Source organism: Eubalaena glacialis, chromosome 6, assembly GCF_028564815.1.
Source record: "Eubalaena glacialis isolate mEubGla1 chromosome 6, mEubGla1.1.hap2.+ XY, whole genome shotgun sequence".
Classification (NCBI taxonomy): domain Eukaryota; kingdom Metazoa; phylum Chordata; class Mammalia; order Artiodactyla; family Balaenidae; genus Eubalaena; species Eubalaena glacialis.
The window spans coordinates 140,929,107-140,941,263 of record NC_083721.1 but is presented as its reverse complement, the minus strand read 5'-3'; the positions used below and the strand labels follow the sequence as shown (position 1 = coordinate 140,941,263).

At 41.3% G+C, this 12,157-nt stretch overlaps 1 protein-coding gene across 2 annotated transcripts in view; it reads left to right on the top strand.

Annotated features, from left to right (window-relative positions):
• The first annotated feature begins 401 nt into the window (after positions 1 to 401).
• ATP2C1 (ATPase secretory pathway Ca2+ transporting 1) overlaps positions 402 to 12,157 on the top strand; it is a 104,097-nt gene continuing 92,341 nt past the window's right edge. Inside the window, exons 1-2 of one of the 2 annotated variants that reach the window (XM_061194675.1) lie at positions 582 to 669; positions 930 to 1,111. In XM_061194675.1, coding sequence (XP_061050658.1) covers positions 1,106 to 1,111 — 6 coding nt within the window. In that variant the 5' untranslated portion in view covers positions 582 to 669; positions 930 to 1,105. Of the gene's footprint in view, positions 670 to 929; positions 1,112 to 12,157 lie in introns of both variants that reach the window. The other variant, XM_061194676.1, reaches the window with a different exon arrangement.

Genomic DNA, 12,157 nt, shown 5'->3' with positions numbered 1-12,157 from the left:
GCAAGTGAAGCCGCGGGGTCCCCGCGTCGCCTGCCCAGATTGTGACGGTCGCCCAGCGGGAGCGGCTTCCCACCGCACCGTCGGGGCGCTCAGACACCTCGGGGTCCAAAACATGGCTGCGCCTGCCCGCTCGGTCCGGGCCAGCGGCTGCTTCCTGAGGACGCGCGGCCGGCGCGGGGGAGCTGGCAGCTCTCCCACGCTTGCGCCCGGCGGGTGGGTAGAAACGCCGGTCACGTCTCCGGGGTGGCCAAAGGGCCGCCGTAGGGCAAGTGGGGCCGGGGCCAGCGCCCCCAGCCAGAGCCCCTCGGGGCGGGCGGTCAGGCTCCGCTCATTTCCGCCGTCCGTGCCCGGGCGTGCATGTGCGCCTGCGCGCGCGCCCCTCGCGGCGGAAGTGGTGGCGACAAAGCTCGGTCCGCCTGGGCCCGGGAGTGCGGGGCGGGCCCGGGGTGCGGGGCGCGCCGGGGCGGCGGGCGGTGGGGAGGGCGGAGCCCAGGAGGCGGAGGCGGGAGCAGACCAGCACAGCCGCACCGAGCCGCCCGAGACCAGTCCCCTCACCTGCTGCCCTTCCCGCCCCGCCCTCCCTGCCCGCCCTCCCGGTTGCCGCCCCCACGCCGGGAGAGGCGCCCGTCTGCCGCCGCCGCTGGGCGAGCCGCTCCCGCGAGCCCGCGGGTGAGTCCCCCGCAGCCCAGAAAATGGGTCTGGGGCTTTGGGGGGCGCCCGGATTACCTCTTGTCCCCCGTTTCTAGAAACTTCCAGGTCTTGGGGGCGTCCGGGGTACCCGGCTGGGGGCGTCTCCGGGGCGCTGCCCCGCCCCGCCGGCGTGAGTCGGGGGATGCGGGCAGCCAGGGGGCGGGCGCGGGGCCTGGGGGGCGGTGGGCGGCGGTCCCTCCCCGCACCCGTCAGCGCCGCTTCTCCGGTTTCTTTTGCAGATGCTGCTGCTAGGGGTGGTGGGCGCAGCCGCGGGTCGTGTGGCCGGGAGCGGGGGTGACGGCCTGGGATTCCGGGGGCCTCTCTTCTTGCCCTCCTCTCCTCTCTCTTCCCAGTGTGGCCGTGGCTGACACTAAAGACTTTGTAGCCATCAACCCAAGTGCAGTTTCGATGGAAGATGAAGGTAAAGGCTCCCGGCAGGCGGGTTGCAGCGCGGAGTTGAGGGTGTGGTGGTTGGCTTTTAAGTTGTCTGTCTTTCGCCACCTTTTTAATTCTCTGATTTTATTTTTTCCTTTGTGAAGTGTCCAAGGAATTGCTTTACTAGGATATCTAGCTTTTATTTTGGTAACATAGGGCGTTTAGGAAATTAAGGTTCTGTAGGGTGACTGAGCTTGATTCTGCTTTCCCGAGGAACCTGCTTCTTTAGCTTAGGGGATGGAAGGGAAGTTTTCATTTCAGATGGCATCTCTGCATGTTTCCATAGTCTCTGAGAGAGGAATCACTCCAGGGGAAGTGCAGATGGGGAGGGAAGGCTCTGCATTGCATCCCTGTATATTTGCATATCAAGCCTTGATTTGGTGTAACTGGATTCGTTTATAAGAAAGAAAACGATTTTTTATTAAATGCAGCTTTGGGGGAAAAAATTCGTTGTTTTTCAGTTCACAAAAATCAATTCTGACTTTAACGAAATATTATGAGGTGATTTCCTTTCTTAAAGTTCCTCCTCATTTCAAATCATGCTTTGGGAGGTTGACAGTGGAACCTGTTTGTCCACTGTATGCTGCACGTGCACTGGATTATCATTCACATGTTACTTGATTCCTTTGGCCTTATAAAATATTTAATGCTTTTCATACACTGATTATTTTTTAAAAGCATTGAACAACTCTGAATCAATGTTGTTGTTTTTCCCCTCCTGAAACAAGCACACTTATTCTTTGGACTGACTTCTGACTTGTGTGTGATTATCTTTTTTCATTTATTCCTTTTTTTTTTTTTTTTTGAGTGGGGCTGTAAGTTGCTATGAAAGATATTTACAAATTACATTTTGTTTTCATGTATCTTTGGTTTTTAAAATCTATATCTGGTACAAAGGAGCTGCAGTTGGGCTTGCTGGCTGCTTTCTAATTTGTTTTTCTGTTGTTGAAAATGTAAGCTTGATTGCCCTAAGTAGGACTAGTTATTTTAAAATAGACTTTTCTTATATGTGATAATCTGTTTTGCTATCTGAGACCCCTGGGATATGAGGGAAATATGATGAGAGGCATGATTATCTTGCTTAATTTTACTCTGGATGGATAATTTGTGGAAGACATTTTCTGAAATACTCATGTATATAACTGCAGCGGACTTTTACTGTCTAACTGGATCTTTAGAAACAGCATTCGAAAGCAATGATTTTTGTCTGGTGCTATGGAAAATCAATTTTCTGAGGTTTTTTCTACTTTTAGTTTATAGATTTAAGGAAGGCAGATCCTTTCTGTACAAGAGACAAAGGATATTAAATGCCTTCATATACCTGTTTCTTGGTAGTTGAATCTTAAATAACATGTTAAACTTGAGCTTCTGCTTTTAGAATGTTACCAGATTTAAGAGTGTAGCCTAAAGTCAGTGGATTGTTAGATGTTGCTTTTCTGTTTCTTGATCTCTTAGGAAAAGGAGCATGACTAATAAAGCTGACTGTCATTGTCTGTTCAGGTGGGAGGGAGTGGTTGTGAGATGGGAGCATGGTGCACGCTTATGTCTGAGTCTCTGTACTCTATGGCCAAATAATGATTTGGCCTCATAGTAAAAGATTATACAATTCTTAAAAACTAGTGGAGGTTTTCTGCCTCATAATGATCGAGGCCATTTTTGTCAGTTTCTCATTACCATAACATTTCTTTTTCTTTTCTTAAACATTTTTAAGAACTTGTATATAGCCTAGAAATTTTCAAAACCAATTGGCCATTTTGAAATACAGAGATTACTGTCGCTTTCCTTTTTACAGTTAGTATTCTCTTTTGTATGAGATATAGTAACATCTTAGGGGTGTGAAACAAAAACAGACTGGAATTATACCTTAACCACTAAAAGTTGTGTGATTTTAAGCAAATTAACCTTTTTAAGCCTCTGTTTCCTCATCTATAAATCGGGATTGATAATACTTAGCTTACATAGTTAGGAGGGTTAAATGAGAAACTGTGTAAATTCTCTTGGGAGAGAGGATGGCTAGCATTTAAGAGCATGCACTGTGGAACCAGGCAACTTGATTTGAATGCTGGATCCCCACTTACCATCATTTGGCCTTGTGCACATTAGTAAAGCGTTTTGTGCTTCAGTTTCTTTATCTGTGAAATAAAGATATTGGTAGAACTTACCTTATTAGTAGCATTTAGGTTGTTAGTATTTAGAATAGTATCTGGCATATATAGTAGTGCTCAATAAATGTTAATTGTAAATAGCCTAGCCCAGTGTTTGCATACTAGTATGCCAGCTGCCATTAATGTTGTTATGACATTGAATTTTTTTTGGTTAATAAATTTATTTATTTATTTATTTAGGGCTGTATTGGGTCTTTGTTGCTGCGCGGGCTTTTCTCTAGTTGCAGTGAGCGGGGGCTACTCTTCATTGCGGTGCGTGGGCTTTTCGTTGCGGTGGCTTCTCTTGTTGCGGAGCACGGGCTCTAGGCGCACGGGCTTCAGTAGCTGTGGCTCGCGGGCTCTAGAGCGCAGGCTCAGTAGTTGTGGCGCACGGGCTTAGTTGCTCCGTGGCATGTGGGATCTTCCCGGACCAGGGCTTGAAGCCGTGTCTCCTGCATTGGGAGGCAGATTCTTAACCACTGCGCCACCAGGGAAGCCCATGACATTGAATGTTGAAAGGGGGTACAGTAGTGGCCAAAATGCTCTGTGTGAAGTTTTCATTATTAGTTAGGGAGTGGGTGGAGTTAAGTGCAGAATTTTCTGTAGTGTAAGGCTTTAAGCCCATAGAGAAGTTGGGGCTCTACCAACAAACCAGAGGACAGCGTAGAAAGAGACAGGCTTGGATTTGAATCTGAATAGGTAATTTTTTTCCTCTCCTAAATATCTCATGAGTTACTATGTTTCTAAGCTTTTTTAGCTGCTGAGTTTTCCCATCTGGAAATGGGATAGTGGCCTCTTTTGGAGGGTGGGTGTGAGGAAAGAATGAAGCCTGGTATGTAAAGTGCTGAGAAGGATGGTTGATACACAGTTAGCTTGCTGAGTGACTGAGTGATTGCTGCTGTTCCCCAGAAACAGAGACTCCTCCAGTAGGTGTGTCGGTAAGTTCCGCCTACCTCTAGGTGTGCATAGGATGGAATTGCTAGTGGCCCTGGGAGCGGGAGCCCGGAGGTCCTTAGGGAGTGTGCCGTGTCTACAACTTCATCCATGTGGCTCCTTTCAGCCACGGTGCTTATTTCTTTTGGTACTTCAGTTTCAGTTCTTCTGGACCTTTCTCCCATGGCCCATTTAAACTTTCTCGGCAAACCTTGATCAATCTTTAGCCTTAGCCTCCAGGATGCATCATGAATACTTAGAGTCAGTCACTAGAAGTATCTGAAGTATTAGTTTCCTGGAATTTCAGGGACTGGTTCTAGACTTCCATTCATGGGTTAGGATTTTATCCACATCCTTTGGAACTCCTTTTTGCATGTTTATCACAGATCTAAACAGATACCATTTAGGAATTGGAGATGCACAAGTAAATGGCTCTTTTTCTGAGTTTTAAAAAATTAATCATTTGTATGTTTAAAGGGATGGCTTATTAGAAAAGATATTTCTAGCTGGAGAAATTTGCAAATAATTTCTCTTTCCCAGTAATGGATTTTTTTCTTTGGAATAAATTTGGTCTGTTTCATAGAAAAACCACTATAAATTTAATGCACATGAAACTATTTAACATAGCCTTAAGTATAGAAATATAATAATCTTCAAGATTTTAGGACATGCTTAATTTAAGGTTAGAAGCATGGCTAATCCATCTAGAATAAATTCCCCTGATCTTTTTGGATAGCATTTGAAAATGATAGTATGTTTCTTTACACTTTACTTTTTAAAATAGTTTATTATTCAAGTTCAAATTGTTAGTCACTAGAAATATGTTAAGAAAAGATTGTGTTAGGATAGTTGGAGGAACTGTAAGAAAAAAGGATGAGAAACCATATTAATTGTATTTCTTTAACTAAGAATAAGAAACCAGGTTATAAAAATATTTTATATCTTTAGGTGTGGAAAATATTTATAATGTTTGCAGTTTAGTTGATAAAATAATATTCTTAATCAGTATTTCTGGAAAAGAGTTGAAACTAAAAGATTATGTGATAGCATTTAATAAACTGTAGTAATTTAACCCAGAGGAAGGATGCTGCAGAGAATATTTGTAAGTAGTAGTCTCCTGACAGTTGAGTCCTAAATACATGATTTGTCTTAATGTTTTTATTATTCATTTAATGTCAGTAGAACTCAACTCTGTTAACTGAAGTGGTATCAATCAGAATAGTCTCCTAGGGAACATTCCCCTTGGAGCTCAAGGCTGATTTTCTTTTGAGATCTTGGTTAACCTTAATCTGTTTATTAACAAGGTTAAATTTCGTTTTAAAGCTGGAAAGAACACCTGAGCTTGATGGTAAAGTTAGCTGGGAAAATTTTAAATTACACTGTTGTTACATGTAACATCTTAAAGATCTCTTTGTAAGTTCAAAAGTTCCTCCCATGTTTACTTTGTTAAATAACAGGTTCTTTTTATAGTGATTTCAGGCATCAGTTGTGACAAGATTATTTTTACAGTTTTCATATGGACAAGTGTTAGTAAAAGGCGGTAAAGTAAAAACTGGTTCGATGAACTCTAGGTTAATGCCATCATTTCATACAGGAAAGGATTTCTCAGAAAAAAAAAATGTCAGGCCATCAATGCAATTTCCTTTATATGGCTGGTATTTATATGCATTGGTTAATATGTCTTCCGTCTTCAGGGTTTTAAGTTAATATTGACAAAGGTATACATCTTAGAATTGCAGTCATTCCTTAGTATCAGGGGATTGGTTCCAGGAACCCCACACATATCAAAATCTGAGGATGCTCAAGTCCCTTATACAGAATGGTGTAGTAATTTACATATGGCCTGTGCACATCCTCCCTTACACTTTAAATCATCTCTAGATTACTTATAATACCTAATACAATCTAAATGCTATATAAATAGTTGTAAAAAACAATGTAAATAGTTGCTAGCATGCAACAAATTCAAGTTTTGCTTTTTGAAACTTTCTGGAATTTTTTTTAGTGTTTTTGATCTGCAGTTGGTTGAATCTGCCACAGAGAACCTGTGGATAAGGAGGGCCGGGTTACTCAAATTGTGTTCAGTTAGATTAGTTTAGACTAAGCTTATTGGATACATTTAGAAAAAAATTGCATGAAATGTTACAAGGCTATCATAGGTTATGGACAGAGAAAGACAGTAATAGCAGGGGTCAGAAACGTCATTTTAAGATGGTTGTAACTGGACATCTAATTCAATTTCAATCTCGTTCTTCCTGCATCAGATGTTAGAGAATGTGTGAATTGGAATTATGTCTTTAATATTCCTGTTAATGATAATTTCTTGGTAAAGGGAGGTCTTTTGGCTTGACTTTTGATCATTTCATCAAGTTACTGACCTAAACTTGTGTCCCCCAAGAGGAAATAACAGAAATTTAGCACAACACATTCTTTATTCTTTCAGAAAACTCTGAGACGTTGAAGGATCCTTGTAGAAATTATTTTCATTTATTTATTTAGTTACATAAAACGAATAACCTGATAAAGTTGGAATAGCAGTAGGACCCTGACACTGAATATATTTGCTACTGTGTACTGGTGTTTGATTTCAGTTCTTTACAGGAAAACTCAGAAATAATAAAGTAGAAGTATTTAGGATGTTACCCATAATACTTTTCTTGATCATTATTTTTTTGAAACTGTGAAGTATAAATTAAAACTTTTGATTAGGTTGTGAATTTCAGATACTGGATTTAAAGTTATTTTGATTGTGATGTCTTAAAGTCAAAAAGGACAAAACATTTCCTAAGAACCATTAATATAATGAAGTTCTGTTCTCTGCCTAGGAGAGAGATCAACTTTATTTTTTAAAAAAATATTTATTTATTTATTTGGCTGCGCTGGGATTTAGTTGCTGCACGTGTGATCTTCGTTGCTGTGTGCGGGATCTTTAGTTGTGGTGTGTGGGATTTTAGTTGCGGCATGCGGGATCTAATTCCCTGACCAGGGATTGAACCTGGGCCCCCTGCATTGGGAGTGTGGAGTCTTAACCTCTGGACCACCAGGGAAGTCCCAAGAGATCAGTTTTAAAACAGATCCTGGATTTTTTTCTCATCTTAAAGCCTTTCATTTACAGTATAAATAAATTAACGTTTTTGTGCTGTATATTATGTTATGAATGTGTTGTATATATATGTAAATATATATGTTTGTGTGCAGTTATTTCACTAGATTTTGTTTGACCATCTGTTTTAGAGTTTCCCTAGTGGAATGTTTGCTGTACCTACCTCTGGGTCTTAACATTGGGAGGGGCAGAAATGCTAGTTGGTTCAAGCTTTCTTTGGAAATCTTACCTCACTTCCCTCTTGAGTGTCAGTTCTCCATTCCCTTGGAGCAGGCAAGAGTGGTGCATGGCACAAGTGCCAGAAATAGCATGTGAGCCACTTTTTAATGGCACGTGAACTAATCTCTCCTGTGTCCTTTTCTTAATGCTTGTCAGGGCTGCTCCTTACTGCGAGTTAACATCTGAGTGAAAGTGTCTGCGATGGGATGGGAAATTTCAGTTTCCTTTCCCACTCCAGAAAAAGAGGATGTGGTCTTTGCCGACTACTCTTTGATATCTGCCAGCCCCCTACCCTAGAGGTTGGTAGTTCAGTTATGATATCTTGATGTATACCCTTAATTCATTTGAGGGACCAAGAGAGGTGAATTTCTTCTGATTTCTACTGGTAGTAGAAAAAAGGCAGGGAGTTGGCCTTGTGTCTACATTAGAATGAATGGAATGGAGGGTAAGGTTGGATGAGAGAGACATTTTATGCCTAGGCAAAACTAGCGGAGCTTGGGCAGTATCTTGATAACAGGGGATGAAGGGGAGGGTTGAGTCAGAAGTGGCTGCAAGCTGTTGAACCAGTGCAGATGGGTGAGTGGAAGTGCTGCTGACTGGCTGAAGGAGTGAGCTCACGTGGGCGCTGGCCAGAGGGAGGGTGTTGGAGGTCACACTGTCTGTGTGTGGAGAGAGGTTTGTTTTAAAATCGAACACCACTTGGGCTAGAAGACCAGGGTTCAAAGCAAGCTCTTGAGGGCAGAGACCCTCAGTTGTCCCTAATTCAGTTTGAAAAGGGTCTGGCACGTAGCCCTTGTCCATTGAATGAAAATACTGCCTTCTTCACTCTAACTCAGTCGTTCTCAGCTGGGGACAGTTTTGCCCTCCGTGAGGCATTTCCAGTGTCTAGAGAGGTTTTTGTTAATCACAACTGTGGGAGGATGCTTCTGCCATCCAGTGGGTAGGGGCCAGTGATTCTGGTAAACATCCTGTGATTGACAAGACAGTCCCCTGTCCTCACCAAAACAAAGAATTACCTGGCCAAATGTCAGTGGTGCTGAGATTGAGAAACATTGTTCTAGCCAAAGGCAAGGAAGTTAGCTCCTCTAAGCAATGATTTCCTCACTTATAAATAGATAATAATGACTCTACTTCAGGCTTTTTGGGATCAAATAGGGCAAGATGTGTAAGTGCCTGGCATGAAAAAGCTGCTCAGGAAGTACTAATTTCCTTTACCTTGGTTGATGAATAGATTTGAGGAAATTATTTTTGTCATTGGTCTTTTAAACAACTTCTGATTTCAAGGCTTCACATATTTTTCTGAGATGCGTGGGATGCCTAGCAAAACTATAGTTGCGTTTATTATCTTAATGCTTTTCTCATGGTTTCATCAAATTATATTTTTGACTCTACTTTGGCTTGGGGTTTGAGTATTTCATGATTTGTTTCTATCAGTAGGCAAAAATGTTAAAATCTGGATTAAAAGTTTTCACCTACTAATCATGTAGGTTAAATTCATTATTTTACTTGCTTTCAGAACTTTTACTATTTGAAAGCAGTATTACTGTTCTTTGAAATTAAGACTGAAGTGTTCTGAGTTACTTGTTTTGGAAAATGCCAGACCTTGTATATCTGTGATGTCCTTTTCCTTTTTATCCATTTACAAAATTTCAAGTAGGCTCCTCTCAGAAGTCAGCACTTTCCTTCAGGTTTACTTATTTAGGGTGTGGATAGGTGGCTTTCTTTTGCTTGTCAAGTACTTTTTTATTCTCTTTTGTAAAGTGTGGACATTACCACCGTCTGTTCCACTCATGTTAGGGACAGGATACATGTATTTTCAATTTTAATACAAGAGACCATTCCCTTGGAAATGCATTCTAATCATAGCTTCACTGTGTTTTAATGTTTATTTACATGTACATAGTTGTGTGGCATTCTCATTTTTGAGGAGTTCTTTGGTGGTACTTTGAGGAGTCTTTCCTTTAGGAAAAAAATCAGTTCTGTCTCCCCATGCATTAATTTTCCCATCTCTCACATGAGATTAATAAAGTAAAGCTGATTTTGTGGCAGCAAAGAAATTCTCATTCAACTTAAATCTATAGGATTCAAAGTGGTAGCTTTTGATGCCATTAAGTTGTATCTGACCACAAATTGCTGGAAGGGCTTACACAGCTCCCTGTTGTACCTGTAGCTCTCTAGGTCAGGTAAGTACAGGGTGTGAGGAAGGCCACAGTCATGTCTTTGATTTCATAAGGGGTTGGTTTGCCATAGCCTGTAAAATTAAGTCCATCAATTAACTGCTGCCTGAGATGAATGCCATTGGCGTAGGAGGTAGTAGGAGAAGGAATTAAGGAATCTACCATTTGTTTGTATGGTTGAATTACTGGCTAGTCCATAGATTTCAAGGACAGTGATTCCTTTAACAAAGGAGGACCACAGTCTTTTAAATTCTGGTATTACTGGTAAAATAATTGTTGCTGGCTGAAGGCTTTAAAAAACAGTAGTTGTATGTTTAATAATAAATGTAATTTTTCACTTGTAATAATTCATTTGTAATTAATACCTTCCTCTTGTGAGGAGGTACTTTGAAACTGCAAACATCCTGCACCTCATCATACTTTAAAAAAAAAAAAAAAAAAATTAATTAATTAATTTATCTTTGGCTGCGTTGGGTCCTCATTGCTGTGCGCGGGCTTTCTCTAGTTGCGGCGAGTGGGGGCTATTCTTCGTTGTGTTGCAAGGGCTTCCCATCTTGGTGGCTTCTCTTGTCGCAGAGCACGGGCTCTAGGGCACGTGGACTTCAGTAGTTGTGGCACGCGGGCTTCCGTAACCATGGCTCGCGGGCTCTAGAGCGCAGGCTCAGTAGTTGTGGTGCACAGGCTTAGTTGCTCCGCGGCATGTGGGATCTTCCCGGACCAGGGCTCAAACCTGTGTCACCTGCACTGGCAGGTGGATTCCTAACCACTGCACCACCAGGGAAGTCCCTCTATTGCCTTCAGCTCAAAATAATCCACATGCCAAAGTGGCACATCTTGGGGAGACCTGTTAGAACTCCTACACTCTCATTCCTTCTATATTTATTAATTGCAGTTCTACTGTTAAGGAAGAATTGTCCTTTTTCCTCCATTTACCAATGGTCCAATTATTTATTTACATGGATCTGTGGATATTTATTTTACCATATGGGTTAAAATCCAGTGCTTTGTTGCTCAAATTGTTCCAGCTTTGGTTATTGAGAACACATTCAAATTTGCCTGCTGTGTCCTTTCTACAGCGTACCCATCATTTTGTGAGTACTAATTCACTTTCTGGTACCACAGTGCGTTCCCCATGCGTCTCATGTTTTTCCTGTTTGCACCAGCCATGGAATCAACCATTTTTCCAAAGGAGGCAGATCCATTTTATTGGAGAATGGTATCTAGAAACCAAGATTTGGGTGCCAGGTGTGCTCAGTACTGTCGGGGTGTTACTGTTTCTGAGTCTTCTTAGTAGACAGAGCTAGCAAGTACATGTATAGTAATACACATTTGTAATTTACATAAAAATATATTTTTATTTCATTATCTATCCATCTACATGTAAATTAAAAACCATGAGTTCATACTGATGCTGCCAGTTCCAATCCCATACCTCAGGGTTCATTCCAGTTCCCCACCGCCCCCTGCCCCAGCTTTTTCCCTTTCCTTTTCCTTTCTTCTCCAGAGGTAAGAAACCTGTTCTCATCCACAGTATATTTACTTATTTGTTCAATCTTTGTGCACACACACAAAAGTAGTTTCAGAATTGCTAACCTTTTCCCCTGTGAGAAACACATTAAAAACATTTTTTTTTCTAGTAAGATGAAGTAATTACTTATATAGTTTTCATCGTTTTTTTATGTATTTTTGTTGTCTGAAATTAATTTTCCCTTTTTATGTTGCGTTTGTTACCAAATTGAAGTTGCTATAGTTATTTTTTCTACTTTTTTTCTCCCTTTAACCTTTATGCTATAGTAAAGTGTTTAAGAACCTATTCTGATAAAGAGTTGCAATTTTCTGAGTCTGTCACCTTACTGAAAGTTCTGTGTACTTCTGCCTTTTTGTTTCTGGTAGATGGCAGGTCTAGTGTTGATTAACTCCCTCAGCTTTTGTTTGTCTGGGAAAGTATTTGTCCTTCATATGTGAGTGATAAGTTTGCTGGCTAGAGTACTCTTGAGTGACAGTTTTTATCTTTCAGTGTTTTGAGAATGTCATTCCATTCCCTCCTGCCTGTAGAGTTTCTGCTGAGAAATCTGCTGGTAGCCTGAGTGGGGTCCCTTTCTAGGTTACCTTTAAAATTCTTTTTTTGTCATTGATTTTTGACAATTTTAGTATAATATGTCTTGGAGAAGGTCTTTTTGCATTGAGGTAATTAGGTGTTCTCTTAGCTTCATGGGCTTGTATATCTGGTTCCTTTCCCCAGGTTTGGGAATTTCTCAGTTATTATTTCTTTAAATAAACTCTCTGTTTTCTTCTCCTTCTCTTCTCCTGGGATACCTGTTACCCTAATGTTGCCCTTCCTAAAAGAGTCTGATAGCTCTTGTAGAATTTCCTCATTTTTAAAGTATCTTATTTCTCTTTCCTCTTCTAGTTGTATCATTTCTAGATTTCTGTCTTTGAGACAGAAATTCTCTCTT